Source organism: Salmo trutta, chromosome 29, assembly GCF_901001165.1.
Source record: "Salmo trutta chromosome 29, fSalTru1.1, whole genome shotgun sequence".
Classification (NCBI taxonomy): Eukaryota; Metazoa; Chordata; class Actinopteri; order Salmoniformes; family Salmonidae; genus Salmo; species Salmo trutta.
In genome coordinates, this window is record NC_042985.1 from 27,102,422 (window position 1) to 27,122,066 (window position 19,645).

The 19,645-nt window shown below is 45.1% G+C and overlaps 1 protein-coding gene across 1 annotated transcript in view; it reads left to right on the forward strand.

Moving 5' to 3' along the window:
* Positions 1–19,645, forward strand: part of LOC115167263 (trichohyalin-like) — a 150,683-nt gene that overhangs the window by 92,981 nt on the left and 38,057 nt on the right. Inside the window, exons 4-7 of the mRNA XM_029721504.1 lie at positions 10,194–10,274; positions 12,629–12,712; positions 15,095–15,241; positions 18,327–18,410. Of these exons, the coding sequence (XP_029577364.1) occupies positions 10,194–10,274; positions 12,629–12,712; positions 15,095–15,241; positions 18,327–18,410 (396 nt within the window). The remainder of the gene's footprint in view (positions 1–10,193; positions 10,275–12,628; positions 12,713–15,094; positions 15,242–18,326; positions 18,411–19,645) is intronic.

A 19,645-nucleotide genomic window follows, 5' to 3' on the forward strand; every position in this document is an offset into this window, starting at 1 on the left:
CTGTTTTCCAGCTTTAGCATTATATCCATACAGTATAATACATTTATGGAATGCTATTGAAGAGCCTACATACAGCACAGTATGGAGTGGTGGATTCGATCTCTAGGTTTATGTCTAAGTTCAGCTTTAATTACCAGAACGACTCAGCAGTAAATTAAGTGGCGGAGGATGAGTTGAGAAAGGGAGGGAGGGGGGCGGAGGAGAAGAGAAAGGGAGGGGGAAGGATAGACAGGGGAGTGGGGAGGGGAGCAGTGCGGCAGTAAAGGATGCATTAAGCAATTAAAGTTAGGGCGCAAAAGAATGAAGTGATGCAATGAGTTTTGCAGTAATTGCCTTCGCTATGACTGGTGATCACAGGGGAGCAGGGCGGGGGGGGCAACAATATTCTGTATGTCAGTATCTGCTGAAAGTCCTTCATACTCACTCACAATCAAGGGCATACTATACACACATGATACACACATGTATGCATTGCATATATATAAACACACGCACACACACACACACATTCTAAATTGCACAGGTCCAGAGCAGAAGGATAAAAATAGTATGCTTGGCTTTACATTTGCGTTGATTAATTCATATGTGCAATCATTCTGTCTCTCTCTGTCTCTCCGTCTTTCACCACCACAGAAACGTAAATACACCACCATCTGCACACACATGCGTGTATAATTATGTATGCATCAATATTTGATAAAGAACACATGAGTTAGCACCATGCAGTATTTGTGATCTTGAATGGTGGGATTATGTATGTTAACAGTGCTCACACAAGCTCATCTATGATTTATCTGGTGTCAGAGCCCAAGCCGGCACTTTTTCACACTTTAAAGCATTTGTCTCGCCTGTCTGTGGGAGATAAGACAGTGGAAATACTTGGGATGGGACAGAGGACAGGAAAGCAGGGGGAGAGAGAGCGAGGACTGGACAGCGACAGTGCCGATGGAAGGAGAGGTGTAAGCTTTTGTTTGTGACTGGGGTGAGTGTGGGGTGTGTGCCAAGCCCTCCTTCCTCCTCTCTCTCTCTCTCTCTCTTTCTCCATCTCTCTCTCCATCTCTCTCTCCTCTGTGTTTTAGAGGGACGTCTGGCTCCCGCTAGCCGCTCCCTGCAGGTCCTGATTAATGCTAATTTATGCAGCCTCCTCTGGCACAAAGAAGGGCTGGGAGGGGCCCTCTCCCCTGATTACCAGCAGAGAGAGAGGGGGGAGGTGGGAGAGGGGGTGACGTGGACAGACACCTCGTTTCATTTAATACATTGGAGCATGCGGTGGCGGGGTGCGCCAGAGAAGGAGGGAGATAATCAAGAGCCCTGGCCCTTATAAATGTGCGCTGAGATGACACAGAAGAGATTGGATTTGGAAACGAGGAGCAAAGAAGAGCAAAGCCGAGCGAAACGCGATTGATTGATTCCATTCAAGTGATCACACCCGCTGATAAGGAATGAGTTCTTTTTCTTTTTTTAAGTAGAAAAGAAAATCTGATGAGTTTTTTCAAATTTAATACAGTGATTGCGAATGAAGTGTTTTCATAGCTCGGCCTATCTCTTGTTTAGTGATGTTCCCTCTTTTTACAGTCACACACTAAATATGCATCATAAATTCCTGTTTCATGTAGCAGAATCTGCTTTAAAAAAAACTACAAACAGCAGCAATATGGTTGCCAACACATCCAAACATTCCAAACTCAATTCCATAAATAAAAAACTGCTTCTGTAGGTATTTTGGGCCCAGACTTCACAGAGATAGATAATATCTATGTCTCCCAGCGGCTCCAGTTCAGTAATGCAGCTCTGTGAAGTGATACCTGGAAACCCCCCTGGTTCCCTGAAGACCTGCTCTGGTCATCCCTGAGCTGGTGCACCTCACGAGGCTCTGCTCTCTCTCTGCTGAAGGTTGAAATGCCGTCCGCGCTGTGACGAATGGCAGGAAATCGGGAGGCGGCCATGACTGGCAGATTATGAGATCCCTCTGTCTACATGACTTAGCCTCTTAATCGTTAAAAATGATTAAAGCAAACAAACGCAGCATTATTAGATTAGTCAGAAGGACATGGAGTCTTCGGCACTGATTATCTTTTCCTTTTTAATGAAATGCTGCTCGGAATTAACATTGCTTTGGCTAATTTGATTTAGCACTGCCCCGAGAAATGCCAGACAGCTCTGATTCAACTGCAGACTGTTTGAGATCCTTGTCAGGAGCTTAAGACCAAACAGCGATGCAAGATCAACATTTCCAGCATTTTAGAAAGTTCAAGAGGCTGATTGAGTTACAGGCGCTGTATTCTAAATGACAGAAGGCTTCGGATGAGCTAGTCAGAGATAGTAGAGATGAGATAGAGAAACTAGAGGAGGGGTAGAGGAAGTAGATATGGGGGACAGGAAGTAGAGATGGGATATACATTTGAAGTTGGAAGTTTACATACACTTAGGTTGGGGTCATTAAAACTTGTTTTTCAACCACTCCACAAATGTCTTGTTAACAAACTATAGTTTTGGAATGTCGGTCAGGACATCTACTTTGTGTATGACACAAGTACATTTTCCAACAATTGTTTACAGACAGATTGTTTCACTTGTAATTCACCATAGTACAATTCCAGTGGGTTAAACGGCTTGGAAAATTCCAGAAAATTATGTAATGGCTTTAGAAGCTTCTGATAGCTAATTGACATAATTTCAGTCAATTGGAGGTGTACCTGTGGATGTATTTCAAGGCCTACCTTCAAACTCTGTGCCTCTTTGCTTGACATCATGGGGAAATCAAAATAAATCAGCAGAGACCTCATAAAAACAAGGTCGTCCACAAGTCTGGTTCATCCTTTGGAGCAATTTCCAAACGCCTGGAGGTACCACGTTCATCTGTACAAACAATAGTACGCAAGTATAAACACCATGGGACCACGCAGTCGTCATACCGCTCAGGAAGGAGACGCGTTCTGTCTCCTAGAGATGAACATACTTTGGTGCGAAAAGTGCAAATCAATCCCAGAACAACAGCAAAGGACCTTGCGAAGATGCTGGAGGAAACAGGTACAAAAGTATCTATATCCACAGTTAAACGAGTCCTATATTGACACAACCTGAAAGGCCGCTCAGCAAGGAAGAAGCCACTGCTCCAAAACCACCATAAAAAAGCCAGACTACGGTTTGCAACTGCACATGGGGACAAAAATTGTGTCCTCTGGTCTGACAAAGATCGATGTCCTCTGGTCTGACAAAAATGTCCTCTGGTCTGACAAAATATATGGCATCATGAGGAGGGAAAATTATGTGGATATATTGAAGCAACATCTCAAGACATCAGTCAGGAAGTTCAAGCTTGGTAGCAAAAGGGTCTTCCAAATAGACAATGACCCCAAGCATACTTCCAAAGTTGTGGCAAAATGGCTTAAGGACAACATTGTCAAGGTATTGGAGTGGCCATCACAAAGCCCTGACCTCAATCCTATAGTTAATTTGTGGTCAGAACTGAAAATGTGTGTGCGAGCAAGGAGGCCTACAAACCTGACTCGGTTACACCAGCTCTGTCAGGAGGAATGGGCCAAAATTCACCCAATTTATTGTGGGAAGCTTGTGGAAGGCTACCCAAAACGTTTGACCCAAGTTAAACAATTTAAAGGCAATGCTACCAAATACTAATTGAGTGTATGTAAACTTCTGACCCACTGGGAATGTGATAAAAGAAATAAAAGCTGAAATAAATCCTTCTCTTGTCAAGAGGTGAGTGTAGCTGGTGCATCGAAGTCAGGCGCAGGAGAGCAAAGATGAGTGGACAAAGCACTTTACTAAGGCAATCATTTGCACAGAACGTAACATCGTCACAAAACAAATGCCCAACGAACCAGTGAGGCAGCACAAAGTACAAAAACACAAGTACAAAGTATAGGCTGCCACAAAGCACGGGTAATAAAATAAACCCGGCGCAAACCAGCCGGAAGCGTGCCAACCTTAACAATAAACAATTACACACACAGACATGGGGGGAACAGAGGGTTAAATACACGACATGTAATGAGGGAATGATGACCAGGTGTGTGGGAAAACAAGACAAAACAAATGGAAAATGAAAGGTGGATTGGCGATGGCTAAAGACCGGTGACGTCGACCGCCGAACGCCGCCTGAACAAGGAGAGGGACCGACTTCGGCGGAAGTTGTGACATCTCTCTACTATTATTCTGACATTTCACATTCTTAAAATAAAGTGGTGATCCTAACTAACCTAAGACAGGGAATTTTTACTAGGATTAAATGTCAGGAATTGTGAAAAACTGAGTTTAAATGTATTTGGCTAAGGTGTATGTAAACTTCTGACTTCAACTGTAGAACCTAGAGATGGGGTGGAGAAAGTAGAGATGGGATAGAGAAAGTAGAGATGGGGTGGAGACATTAGAGATAGGATAGAGAAAGTAGAGATGGGATAGAGAAACTAGATGGGGTGGAGGAAATAAAGATGGGATAGAGAAACTAGAGATGTGGTGGAGAAAGTAGAGATGGGATAGAGAAACTAGAGATGGGGTGGAGACATTAGAGATAGGATAGAGAAAGTAGAGATAGAGAAACTAGAGATTGGGTGGAGAAAGTAGAGATGGGATCGAGAAACTAGAGATGGGGTGGAGAAACTAGAGATGGGATCGAGAAACTAGAGTTGGGGTGGAGAAACTAGAGATGGGGTGGAGAAACTAGAGATGGGGTGGAGAAAGTAGAGATAGGTTAGAGAAACTAGAGATGGGGTGGAGAAACTAAAGATGGGGTGGAGAAACTAGAGATGGGGTGGAGAAAATAGAGATAGGTTAGAGAAACTAGAGATGGGGTGGAGGAAGTAGAGATGGGGTGGAGGAAGTAGAGATGGGATAGAGAAACTAGAGATGGGGTGGAGGAAGTAGAGATAGGTTAGAGAAACTAGAGATGGGGTGGAGGAAGTAGAGATGGTGGAGGAAGTAGAGATGGGATAGAGAAACTAGATGGGGTGGAGGAAGTAGAGATGGGATAGAGAAACTAGAGATGGGGTGGAGGAAGTAGAGATGGGATAGAGAAACTAGAGATGGGATGGAGGAAGTAGAGATGGGATAGAGAAACTAGAGATGGTGGAGGAAGTAGAGATGGGATAGAGAAACTAGATGGGGTGGAGGAAGTAGAGATGGGATAGAGAAACTAGAGATGGGGTGGAGGAAGTAGAGATGGGATAGAGAAACTAGAGATGGGATGGAGGAAGTAGAGATGAGATAGATTTAGTTGAAATGAGAGAGTTGGTGTACCTGTGGCAGGAAGGATAAAGAAACTGAAACAGCAGGGAATCAGTTCAGCAAATCCAATGTATGTCATTTGGATGTGTGTCTGTTTATGTTGTTGTGTATATGCGTGTGTGTGCATAATGCTAATCTGCAGTCCAGCAGAAGAGGAGCTCTGAGGTCCTGCTGGTGTGTAATTGGCAGCGGGTGCTGCAGTGTTGTTCAGAATAATCCTGTCAGCATAATCCTCCTTTGTGGGGTTCATTAATTGCATTTAACATTGCATGCAATTTAGCTGATTCAGGGCCTGCCTTTGAGCCAGCCTCAGCCCCTCTCCCCACATAAAGCCTCTGTCACTTCAAAGGCTAAAGGGACTGGCCTAAGCGTGTTTTCAGATTTTTTATTTAAATTTACAGTGCTTTTTATCTGTGAGTTTTACAGCAGTATGGCCACATTGTGTCTGTGCTAAAATGAATTCAACAGGCAGGCAGCCTCTCGGTCGGAGCAGCTGCTGCAGACATTTGTGTCTGAGGGATGTAGTGTTTTAATGGCCTGGTATACACACGTGGCAGATCATTTTCTATTCCACTCCGCTCACAATAAAGGAAGTAAAAACACTTTTTACAGAAACCCTTCCCCGGCTCTTGCATTCTATTTGGATAAAGTGTGTTTCTACTCGGGTCCCTGCTCCTCCAGTATATTCCTCTGTATTGTGGAGAGAGAACCACTCAGGCAGCCGAGTCTAGCCCAGCGTGGGATAGAAACACTGTTCTCTCACGCAGCCCTGCCTCTGAATTACCCTCCTGCACACTACAGCCTTTTTTATTTTCCTGAATGAAACTTTAAGAAATCCATTTATGGCGGCCTTCGCAGCCTTGGCTGTCAGACACACGGCCGCTTAAAACCAGAGGTCAGCCCCAGACTTGTTTAATAGCTACTCAGAGCACCTAAGCGAGTGTGTGTCTGCCCCGACTCGCAATAAATACTCACTGGATGGGCCCAGGTTTACCTTTCCCCACCGGGCCCTTTAAAGGGACACCTCTTACTTTCTGGCCCATCTTCTTCCTCCCCTCTCCCTCCCCAGTGAGCCTCTACCCAAGTCGGATGGAATAGTTGAGGTGGTGGACTGTGGAGCTGTTACACATGTTTGGGTAATATGAAGTCTTGGGGAAAGTGAAGACTATAATAGCTACCTTTTTCTGTTGGGGTCTGCCGTTGGTTTATATTGGTCAGTGTTTGGTTGGGGATCCGGAGGGGTCCGTCCAGGGCTTAGTTTGTCTGTCCATCCTGTATGGAGGAGCATCAGCCACTCTCCTCTCTGTGGACATGACAGCTGCTGGAGACATGAATACATTTATAAATGTACTATTGTCCTGCATGTATTACTGCCCAAGTGGAGAATGATGAGCAGTACTGTGGACTCCTCACCCAGGTGACCCCCAGAGAGAAAGGCAGGGAGAATAAGAAGGAGGGAGACTGGGAGAGATCGAGAGAAAGATTGAGAAGGAGTGAGGGTAGTGAGAGAGACAGATAGAGGGAGAGAAAGGGAGAGGCGGAGAGGGGTCGTCAGAGAGTGACGCAGAGGAATGAGATGTATAGAGACAGAGAGAGGGGGAGACGGAGAGGGCAGTGGGGGAGACAGAGAGGAGTGCGGTGAGACAGAGAGGACTGAGATAGATATAGACAGAGGCGGGGGGGGTAAAGAGCTCTCCCCTCCACCTGTGAGCTGAGGCAGTAAAGGGCCTCTCTCAGGCAGAGCAGCCCCATCACTCTCTGCCAGACGAGGGGCTTGTTCTGTGTAGAGTGCCACCAGGGACCGCTGGGCTGCGGCTATAAACTTAATGAAGTTTGACTGAACTCATCAGCTTCTGAGAGCTAGAATCTCAGAGACTAGGAAACCAGATGCAGGGGGGACTTGAAATTTTTGTTGGAAGAGGCTCACTTAGAGGTCATTACTGTGGTACAGGAAGTGTCTATGGACGGGGGAGGTGGACAGGGGCGGCCCATCTGCTTTGCCCCCACACCCCACGCATGATCCTGATGGCACACACACACACCTGGGGCGGCAGGTAGCCTAGCGTTTAAGAGAGTTGGGCCAGTAACCGAAAGGTCACTGGTTTGAATCCCCAAGCCCACTAGGTGATATGTCTATGTGCCCTTGAGCAAGCCACTTAATCCTTAACCCCCCCGTAAAACAACACATTTCAGTGCACCTATCCGGTGTATGTGACAATAAAACATATATATATATATATATATATATATATATATATTATTTTTACACACTTTGTAACGGCCGTCGTTAAAATGAGACCAAGGTGCAGCGGAGGATGTGTTCATCTTTCAAGATATTTAATGGAACGCATGAACACTACAAAATAAACAAAATGACCAGCAACAGTTCTGTCCGGTTACACACTAAACAGAAAACAATCACCCACAAAAACCCAAAGGAAAACAGGCTACTTATGTGTGACTCCCAATCGGCAACAACGAACTACAGCTGTGCCTGATTGGGAGCCACACACGGCCCAAAACAAAGAAATACAAAAACATAGAAAAATGAACATAGAACGCCCACCCAATGTAACACCCTGGCCTAACCAAAATAAAGAACAAAAACCCCTCTCTATGGCCAGGGCGTTACACACTTGCGATCCAGCTCTTCCCAGCTCGGCCCAGATGAGACAGAGATGCTGTTGTTGTCCCTTGCAGGAGAACCTGAAAAATAAATTGAAACTAGCCTATGGCCTTTTGTCAATTAGATTTCCTCATCTCCTACGTCCTCTCTCCTCAATCGTCTCTCACCTGTTTTTGACAAAGGTCAAAGGTCGGTGAGAAAGGTGAACGTGGATTGCAATGCGTTTGTGTGAAATGAGATGGTCCTTCTCCACTCATGCGTCAATAGGCAAATGACGTTTACAGGGGTGGATAAACGTGTAAAGTGATCAAAACAAATTGAGTTAGTTGTGCAATACATTTTATAAATAAAACAATAAGTAGCATATTGTTTTTAAAACTGATTCAAAGGGAGGGGGTGTGGCAGATTACAAAACTCTTCCGTGGTTGGATACACGAGTATCCTCGATAAAAGGTGGCTATCGAGGAGGGGAGGACATTTCCGTTTGCCTACTAACGAAATTACACACTCCTCGACCACTTATCGGTTTCAGGGTCACGAAGGAGAGAGGACGGAGGACGATCCTTTGCCAAAATGACAATTTATATCTGAGAATTTCTGTCTTTTGGCAAAAAACGATCAGTTTTCATGTTTTTACATGTATTACCCTACTGTTGTCTAGACTGTGTTTATCAGCCTCCACTGTGTTCTGTGTAGCGTATGTCACACAGACATACATGTGAGATTATTGATATGAGTATTTGGTTTGTCCCTGTGTGTCTGTTTCTCGTCTATGCTTTAATTCAGTTCTTTGAGGCATATCCGTCTCTCTCTTTTTTCTTCTCTTTCCCCGTCTCTGCCTGGTGGCAGGAGGGAACTTGCCATGCATTTCACGTCCAACTCAGAGTGTGTTGCTATGGTGGTTGCTAGGGATTTAGCCTAGAGTGACGTGAAAAGTCTGAATATTAAAGGTGTCCTTCTGATGCAGTGCTGTTTGAAGCTGTGAGGAATGAGCAATCACTTCTGAGAGACTATTTTGTCTCTCTCTTTGGAATATCAGGATTGATTTTCAAACACACACCAAAGGGTGGACTGGTTAAAAAAGCACTATGCCACAGGAAGAAAAAGAGAAACAACACACTGACTGCCTTTTCAGGATGATTGGTTATTCATTCATTTCCACATGTCTATGCATCTCTAACATCACGCTGCTCATACTAAACAGTGTGTACCATCTCATCTGTGTGAAAGCAGCCAGTTGTGTATAAATGACCAATGACAGCAGATTCTCCACGTTCTTGTAAAATAGCAGAGGTCCTAATGTGCTTTCCTCACATCTCTAATGCACTGAGTCTCTGAAGGCGACGGCCCGTGATTGTGTGCTTGCTGGGAGAATGTCCTTGGTAGTTGGAGGTTAGGATATAATTGAGGATGTAGAAGTGGAGGCTGAGAACCGGGTGGGGTGGGTGGTGGGGTGGGTGGGTGGTGGGGGTGCATTGTGAACAGGGTTAAAGGCTCTCAGCATTAGCTAACTGGGCTCCACACTGTAGACGCTAATGTGGTGGCAAACATCTCCGGCATGGAGAGCAGATCAGGTGTCCCCATCACCATCCCCGCCAGCTTTCATGAACTCAACTTAACTTTGTCTTCACAATGAAGGAATGTTCATAAAATACATGTTTCCTGGTTGCTCATGGTCTGACTGGACTGGAGGATGGGTTTTCCAGCACCAGGCAATACTCTGTCTCTGTTTAACTGTCGTCTTTCTCAGCCATCAACTGGCTGTCCAAACCACACTGTCTGTCTGTCTGTCTGTCTGTCTGTCTGTCTGTCTGTCTGTCTGTCTGTCTGTCTGTCTGTCTGTCTGTCTGTCTGTCTGTCTGCCTGCCTGCCTGCCTGCCTGCCTGCCTGCCTGCCTGCCTGCCTGCCTGCCTGCCTGCCTGCCTGCCTGTCTGTCTGTCTGTCTGTCTGTGTCTGTCTGTCAGTCCTGATATGGTAGGACTGGTGTTATTATTAAGCAATAATGCACGAGGGGGTGTGGAATGTGGCCAGTATACCACGGCTAAGGGCTGTTCTTACGCACAACACAACGCAGAATGCCTGGATACAGCTCTTAGCCGTGGTATATTGACCATATACCACAAAACCCAGAGGTGCCTTATTGCTATTATAAACTGGTTACCAACGTAATTAGAGCAGTAAAAATAATTTGTTGTCATACCTGTGGTATACGGTCTGATATACCACGACTTTCAGCATTCAGGGATCGAACAACCCAATTTCTAATGAGAATTAGATGTCACACTGAAGTCACAACCACCATATTCTGTTAATTCTTTTCCAGGGGAGTACTACTGACTCGACAGGATCCAGTCCAGTCCCACACCTTACAGAACAGAGGGGCAGAGAACTGCTGAAGACTGAGGTAGTCACACCCATCAAGCCAATAGCTACTGTCATGTAGCAATAATCACCCATGTTTTATTTCCCAGTGTCCACCAAACATGACTAAAATGCAATGTACACAATGAAGTAATCTAGTCTTTCCATTGTACTGATGTTGTCCAATAACCTGTTGATTGGAAACCCTTAACTATTGATGAATTACTAGTTATGTTATCGTAGTGTGTGCCAAGGTGTCTCTGGGATTGTGTGTGTGTTTGAGTATGTATCTCTGGGATTGTGTGTGTGTTTGAGTATGTATCTCTGGGATTGTGTGTGTGTTTGAGTATGTATCTCTGGGATTGTGTGTGTGTTTGAGTATGTATCTCTGGGATTGTGTGTGTGTTTGAGTATGTATCTCTGGGATTGTGTGTGTGTTTGAGTATGTATCTCTGGGATTGTGTGTGTGTTTGAGTATATGTCTCTGGGATTGTGTGTGTGTTTGAGTATGTATCTCTGGGATTGTGTGTGTGTTTGAGTATGTATCTCTGGGATTGTGTGTGTGTTTGAGTATGTATCTCTGGGATTGTGTGTGTGTTTGAGTATGTATCTCTAGGATTGTGTGTGTGTTTGAGTATGTATCTCTGGGATTGTGTGTGTGTTTGAGTATGTATCTCTGGGATTGTGTGTGTGTTTGAGTAGTATCTCTGGGATTGTGTGTGTGTTTGAGTATGTATCTCTGGGATTGTGTGTGTGTTTGAGTATGTATCTCTGGATTGTGTGTGTGTTTGAGTATGTATCTCTGGGATTGTGTGTGTGTTTGAGTATGTATCTCTGGGATTGTGTGTGTGTTTGAGTATGTATCTCTGGGATTGTGTGTGTGTTTGAGTATGTATCTCTGGGATTGTGTGTGTGTTTGAGTATGTATCTCTGGGATTGTGTGTGTGTTTGAGTATGTATCTCTGGGATTGTGTGTGTGTTTGAGTATGTATCTCTAGGATTGTGTGTGTGTTTGAGTATGTATCTCTGGGATTGTGTGTGTGTTTGAGTATGTATCTCTGGGATTGTGTGTGTGTTTGAGTATGTATCTCTGGGATTGTGTGTGTGTTTGAGTATGTATCTCTGGGATTGTGTGTGTGTTTGAGTATGTATCTCTGGGATTGTGTGTGTGTTTGAGTATGTATCTCTGGGATTGTGTGTGTGTTTGAGTATGTATCTCTAGGATTGTGTGTGTGTTTGAGTATGTATCTCTGGGATTGTGTGTGTGTTTGAGTATGTATCTCTGGGATTGTGTGTGTGTTTGAGTATGTATCTCTGGGATTGTGTGTGTGTTTGAGTATGTATCTCTGGGATTGTGTGTGTTGAGTATGTATCTCTGGATTGTGTGTGTGTTGAGTATGTCTCTGGGATTGTGTGTGTGTTTGAGTATGTATCTCTGGGATTGTGTGTGTGTTTGAGTATGTATCTCTGGGATTGTGTGTGTGTTTGAGTATGTATCTCTGGGATTGTGTGTGTGTTTGAGTATGTATCTCTGGGATTGTGTGTGTGTTTGAGTATGTATCTCTGGGATTGTGTGTGTGTTTGAGTATGTATCTCTGGGATTGTGTGTGTGTTTGAGTATGTATCTCTGGGATTGTGTGTGTGTTTGAGTATGTATCTCTGGGATTGTGTGTGTGTTTGAGTATGTATCTCTGGAGTGTGTGTGTGTTTGAGTATGTATCTCTGGGATTGTGTGTGTGTTTGAGTATGTATCTCTGGGATTGTGTGTGTGTTTGAGTATGTATCTCTGGGATTGTGTGTGTGTTTGAGTATGTATCTCTGGGATTGTGTGTGTGTTTGAGTATGTATCTCTGGGATTGTGTGTGTGTTTGAGTATGTATCTCTGGGATTGTGTGTGTGTGTTTGAGTATGTATCTCTGGGATTGTGTGTGTGTGTAGCTGTGTGACTGCATGGGGTCCAGGCTTATTTAGCAGGCAGATCAATAGCAGGCTAAATGGTAATGACCAGTCCCCAACTCGGAGCTCAAGGCCTGGGGAGAGAAGGACCTGCCCTACCCTGTCCGTCGCCCTCCACCTTCCTCCATCCCACCCTCCCCTCTCAGTCTGCAGCCACAGCAGCCGTCACACAACCTCAGGCAGCCTAGTTAGCCCTGGATAAAAAGAGCTAGAACCCACGATCAATAGTGTTAGTCTTGTCTGCCTAATTGCTCATTGGTTGACATTGGCGCCAGGCTATATGTAAGTGCATGTTCTCTAGTGATCGTCTGGCTTTGCCTCTCTCTATCCCACCTCACGCCTAGTGTTGGGTTCACACTCTGCCCCTCTCTCCTCTCCTCGCCTCTGTTCACCCACGTTCGGGATGGGAAAACCTGACCCATTGGGCTGGCTGCACCCCAGTTATCACGTTGGGACGCAACCATCCAGAGGCTCCAGCGAGATGTGCTGCTCTCCCACCAGGCCCGCGACTCCCAGTCTGCTCAGGTAAATACCCAGATTCATGACCAGCACCAAGATTAGCCAGTCATTTGCAGCGCCAGCTATTCCAATCAGCGGCAGGAAATCAGATGGGCTCGTTTTGGCATTCTGAGCAGTTTATTATGTGATCCTACGCAGACGTATATGGCCAGGAAGCCGGCTGTGGAGAGGGCACTATTGATTGTACTCATTGTGAATTACGTGAATAGATAAATGCGTGAGAGTGCATATATATAACGTTATTACTCATTCAGGTCCAAATGGAAAATATTAAAGATTTCTGCTTGAATAAATATGAAATATGTCTCTATCAGCACCGTCTAACTAGGGCATCCGCAGCGTTGGTTATTTGACATGATAATTAGGAAAGCGTGTTTCTCTTTCCCTCTGATGTGATGATAGTGCTCCTCTGTCTGGGATTTAAATGTGCTATTGATCAGTGTGAGGCTCGGGAGCTCAAATCAAAACGGTGCTACAGCCCCGCGCACTTGCATACATTTCTACCTTTTGTTTTTACTTCTTGTTAAAACAAATATTTAAACTTCACCCCCCCCAAAAAATATACTGTTATCGGTTATCCGCTTAACATACGAAGTGCATTTGCCTTCCTACTCTCTGTTTTTCTCCAGTTGTAGTGTGCTAATGTCATGATTTAAATGAAGTATTGATCAGTTTAGGAGGGGAGAATAGAGAGAGGGAGCGATTGTGAGGGAAAGAAAGCAAGAGCAGGGTTATCGGCGTGGATCGCACACAGAAAGAGAGAGCTAAAGGGATGAGCCAGGTTTTTGGTGGGATTCTGTGGAAACGATTCCTATATCAATGCTACTTTCTAATTGAGGAATAAGCAGCAGTCACCTCGTCAGGCTTTCCAAGAGGGAGATAGGTGGAGGCAGCCATGATGCTTTTCAACAGAGAAAGAAGGGGAGAAACTCCCGCGCGGGTCCTGTTCTGGGCGGATTTGTGGATTATCTCTCAGCCTGTATGCAGATGTTTGATTAATGGGTTGTCCTGGGACTCGTCTGGGACTCCATCTTGTCTGTTTTCCTTTCCTCCTCCTCCTCTCGCTGCTGCTGTTGTGATGAGCTACCACCATCACACATACAGAAACAGGACTATGTCTCTGTCTCTGACCAACTGGACCAGTACCTGCATGGGTGTTTCCTTTCCTCCTCTCTCTCGTTCTATCCCACTCTCCCTACTTTCCCTCCTCCCTCCCTCCCTTCTCCCTTTCTCTCTCATATGATTTAGCAGGTGACTGTGTTGTGTTAATTAGAGGTAGTTTATTAGAGCTAGTGCTGTGTTGGCGTGCTGGGCCAGCCCACTGGCCAGCCTTCTGCTGGTGTCAGACTGGGATCAGTGGGATCCTCACTGGTCCAGTAGTTTGTTTGGTTATATGTTGATGGTAAAAACACTAGACACAAAAAAAGGTTCAAAAAGGGTAATTCGGCTGTCCCCATAGGAAAACCCTTTTTGGTTTCATGTAGAAGCCTCTGTGGAAAAGGTTCTTCATGGAACCGAAAAGGGTTCTACCTGGAACCAAAAAGGGTTCTTCAAAGGGTTCTCCTATGGGGACAGCCGAAAAACCATTTTAGGTTGTAGATAGAAAAAAAGGTGCTAAGACTGTATGGTTTCTCAGGAATCCTGTCCTGTGATTATTACAATGATTTAAAATGTTGTTTTTAGTTGTTCTGCTGTTACAAGTTGTTTTACATTCTATGATGAATTCTACTGTTGCTCGTATTATAATGATTATCTCCTTTTTCTTCATTTAATGACACTTCAGCAATTGGTTGTCAATGCATTAACTGCGTATGAGTAACATTGTGGTATTTATATGTAAACATACATGTAGTCTGTTATCGTGTGTGTTGACACTCACTGACGCTAACCTCCCATTCTACGGGATTATACCGTTGAAATTGAAAAGGGATTTGATTAGTTAAGATCAGACATTCAGATTAGTTCCATGGTGATTATTCCACACTTTATTGACCCATCATTGACCCGTTGTTATTGTTCAGAATAAGAGCTGGACAATCTCTCACCATCAGTACTTGTTTTGGGTTCAAACAATGTATAAATGGCAACCATTTCAATACGGCAGATTGTATTCGTCAGATTTTTTGCTCTTATTTAATTCATCCAGATGCTTTCTTACTCATCAGAGGCAGGCGGTTTGAGGCGGATCTCAGGGCTGGTGTTGGGAGAGCAGTTCTGGGACTCAGGGTGTCTGGACCTGGGCAGCTGCTGGTTCTGATCTGGGATCCATGATGTAGCCCTGTCTCAGATAGACAGGCAGGCAGAGCCAAGAGGAAAAGGAAAGGAGAGGCTCTTTGTACTGGATTGATTTTCTCCTCTGCCGCCCTGCCTTCTTTTGTGGTTCGATAGCTGGATGTCCATGGGCAGAGGATCTCTCAGCTGCAGACGGAGCTACAGGAGAGACAACTGGAGCTCCAGAGGGGACACAGCCGAAGAGAGCAGCAGCAGAGGGACCTGCAGACCCAGACACAGCAGGCAGAGGAGCTCCACACTCAGGTAGAGAACTCACCGCCAGTCTTAGGCTTCTCAGGCCTCCTCTCCCTGTTAGCTCTTGTTCAACCTTGATGCTTTGTGTCTACAGTTCTTTGAATGTGTGTGTTGTGTGTCTGTTCACTAGTGCACGGTCAAGAACCAACCAATTTACCCCCAGGAATCTAATCCAAATGTGTTTGAACAATGTAGACTAACTCATCATACAGGTCGTGTCCACTTTTTTTGTGTCTTATTCATTTAAATGTGTTTTGTATAGAAAGCATCATAAGCATATGTTGCCGAATGTAAAGTAGCCTGGTATTCATATTGATGGATTGTAATTAGCTAAACTGCGAAAGTGCGTCATCTTATAGAGGAGCGTAGCCTTCCCTGTAGCTCAGTTGGTAGAGCATGGTGTTTGCAACACCAGGGTTGTGGGTTCGATTCCCAGGGGGGGCCAGCACAGGAAAAAAAATAATAATAATAATAAATGTATGAAATTGTATGAAATGTATACATTCACTACTGTAAGTCGCTCTGGATAAGAGCGTCTGCTAAATGACTAAAATGTAAAATGTAAATGTATCTGTTGACCATAAAATAACTCATCCTTTAGAAACTTGAAGATGTCTCACTTTCTAGCAAAACTATATAGTCAGGGTACATAGGCCTCGGTTAAATCTGCATAATGATCCAATAGCAGCATAATGGGAGATAATCCTCCATGTTGATGGAGGCACAACATCCTGTCCTATGGACCAAAGTGCCATAGCGGGACAGCCCTATATTGGTTCCATTAGTACAGTTGTGCTATCTGATGCTGGGTTGTGGCTTGGGAACATGTGCTGAGCAGCTGGCCCTGTCTGTGTCTGTGTCTGCCTTTGGCCCAGACTACCTCTCTCCTGTCTAACTGGCAGAGGCCAGGAAACATGAGTCAGAGCAGGATGACTATGTTGTTTACTACAGAGAACTGGGGGGATGAGGAGCCTGTCTGTCAACAACAGACAGACAGTCAGACATGCACACAATAAGGCAGACCAGACAGACATGTAGAAAAATTGACATCCATAAATATACAGTTGTTAGATACTTTTTTTACCCATTTTTGTGATATCGAATTGGTAGTTACAGTCTTGTCCCTAGCTGCAACTTCCGTACGTACTCGGGAGAGGCGAAGGTCGAGAGCCGTGCGTCATCCAAAACACAACCGAGCCAAGCCGCTCTGCTTCTCCTGGAGAAAACTGCAAACCAATCAGATTCAGAGCTAATGCTGGCTGTCAGCGCCTGTGTCACCTGTCGCTAGGTCTCTAGGCAGACTCTCTGCCTTGAGCTGGAGGGATCCACAGCAGCTATCTGCTCTACATGCCTGATGGGAGATCTCATTCACACTTGTCACTCTATCAATGACTGCACCATTCCCTGAGCACTCTGCCTTTATCTCCCCCTTCTATCTATATAGAACGAAAGGAACGAGTCAGTTTCTTTTCCTCATAGCATAACTATATTCTGTAGCCTCCTGTAACTGTACAGTCATGGCTATGTCCAATTAATGGATGCTGTGTATTGATGTATTAAGATCCAAGTGCTCTGGACACCAATTGGGCATAATGCTAAAGTCACTACCAGCCTATTTCCTCCATGTGCTATCAGTGTCCATTAATGATGAACTAATCAACTGTCTTGTCCTATCCTGTCCTAACTCCCTGTGTGTTTCATTCCAGCCCCTCCATAGTCATTATCACCGCTGTGTCACCCACCTTTCATTTAAAGGCCATTTTCTACTCTCCATAATGACGTGTCACTGTCCTTTCTCCCTAGATTGAGTAGATTTGAATGCGGTGACTCTGGTCCCTGTCCATATTAGTCATACAAGCTTCTGCCTAATCTGAAATAAGTTCACTCATAGACGGCGCTCGAGTTTTTAAGTTTGGGGAAACACATTTTGACCATAAAAATGCACAGATCAATAAAAATGACGTTGTCTGATCCATATAATAGGCCTATGAGAAGGGGAGACAATGATAAAGAGTGAATATGCAGACTCACCACGGGGATATGGTCGATGCTCTCCGCTGGTGCCAATGAGATAGGCTACTGTTCGCTCAATGACAATATAAGGGCACAGGGCGAGACCCAGATGCAGACACTGGAGGCAGATGGTTCGAGTCGCTGATATTTATCAGTATCCATGTGGCAGGCAAGAGAATGGTCGTGGACAGGCAAAAGATCATAACAAGGTCAGAGTCCAGGAGGTACAGAGTGGCAGGCAGGCTCGAGGTCAGGGCAGGCAGTATGGTCAGGCAGGCGGGTTCAGAGTCAAGGCAGGCAAGGGTCAAAACCGGGGGGACTGGCAAAAACAGAGAAAAGAAAAAAGCAGGACCACGGAGTAACGCGCTTGTTGACTTGACAAAACCACACGGACTGCACAGACAGACAGAGAACACAGGTAGAAATACCCAGGGGATAATGGGGAAGATGGGTGACACCTGGAGGGGGTGGAGACAAGCACAAGGACAGGTGAAACAGATCAGGGTTTGACAGATAATTTGGATAACTAAAAGACAGATTAGAGTGTTTTGGTTTTCTTCTCCTTACGGCAATAGCCATTTGCTTTCCAAACTATGTTTTCCCGCAATTGTATTTTGAACTATTGCAATATGCCTTCCAGGGCCTCTCCACTTTTCAATGACAGTCTCAACTCAACAGTCATCTATTTGGAATTGAACGCGCGTTGCCCAAATTGCGGGCACTTCCGACTGTATGAAATGCGATTTAAAGAATGGAATGATCCCCTGTGGCCAAATTGCGCTTTCTGGTGTAGTAGCCTATTTATTTCTGTATAGACAGGAGTAGGCTAATTAGGCTATATAATGACACTAACAATTTACTTTCTCCACGTATGATTTCACTCTTGAAGTTTCTACAGAAGCTTTGGTAACAGCTGTGTTACTGTAAGAAATAATGAAATGCTGTATTGAATAGAAATTGAATAGTGTGGATATATATTTACCGTATTCCAGTGTTTGTTCAGAGACAAGTAGAAATCGTTTATGTTGCAGTAATGTAGTATTCCTCCCTCTCTGACATCATGTCTCTTTTGTCCCCCTAGCTGGCTGAGGTCAAAGGGCGTCTTGTGCAGGTGGAGGGAGAAAATGTGGCACTCATGGGATATAAGCTGGAGCTGAGAGCCGAGGTCAGACTGGGTGCCTGTCATGGTTCACAGTGACTGGAGTCCACCGCTAACACAATACACACACTCCAGCGGAAACACTTTCATATCCCAAAGTCCATCATCAGCAACAATACACACTGATTCCCTCCCGGATTCATATTGTCCTCCGTAACAAAAATCTCTCCACAGTCTTGGCGACCTCCATAAACTATGTCCATCTCTGTTGACAATGGAGACGATGCTCACATTCACAGTACTATATACTCTGGAGTCTCTGCCTGTTATAATGTCTCTGTAAGATGTTGTTTATTACCATTGAGAGTCTGCTCGTATCCATGCCTACATAATGTGAGTGTGCAAATGTGTGTGTGTGTACATGCGGTTGTGTGCATGCTTGTATGCAAGTTTGTGTCTTTCTATGGTCTCTTCCTCTCAGAGACCCACTCCTTCTCCATTAACCTGGGCAGACAGACAGACAGCGATTCCCACTCAGGAAACTGTGCTCTCCCCTGGGACTAGGGGAATATGGATGAGTTAAACATAGACATGGCTCAGGGGCTGGGTGGATATGGGCTCTGTTAGTGCTGGGAATGAGGATGTATAATGAGAGGGAAATGAGAGCCACTCTTACCTGATTGCCATGGATTTCCCTCCAGTATTAGTGTGGGGTCACAATGAGACGGGCCAGCCTACTGTCCCACTGGGAGAAGATGGAGCTGTGATCTAATGTTGCGCTAACCTTACAGTAGTGTGTGTGTGTGTGCGTGTGTGTGTGTGTGTGTGTGTGTGCGTGTGTGTGTGTGTGTGTGTGTGTGCGTGCGTGTGTGCGTGCGTGTGCGGACCCTGCAGGTGGAAAGGCTGGCAGCGGTGGTGTATTCTCTGCAGAGCTCTGTCAGGGTCAGAGGGCACAGAGAGTGCCCAGGCCTAGCGGAGGTATGTGGACCTGGAGGGGGAGCTGACAGAGACCCGTGCCCAGCTCACGGAGTGCCAGGACAGGCTACAGGAAGCCAGGAGGAGGGTGAGGCCACCATGCTATAAACCACCATCAACCCAGCTGTACAGATAGAAACATACAGACACACAGGCACTACCACTGTAAGATAATGTCATGTTGACTTGACTGTTATGCTCAATGAGTCTACTTCAGTTCTAGTCTTACCATCTCACCCACAGTGAGATACTTGATGTCAGTGCTTATTGGGTATAGTGGATTACTCCTAGAGTACATGCCATTGTAAAGGCAGCTACGCTCATGT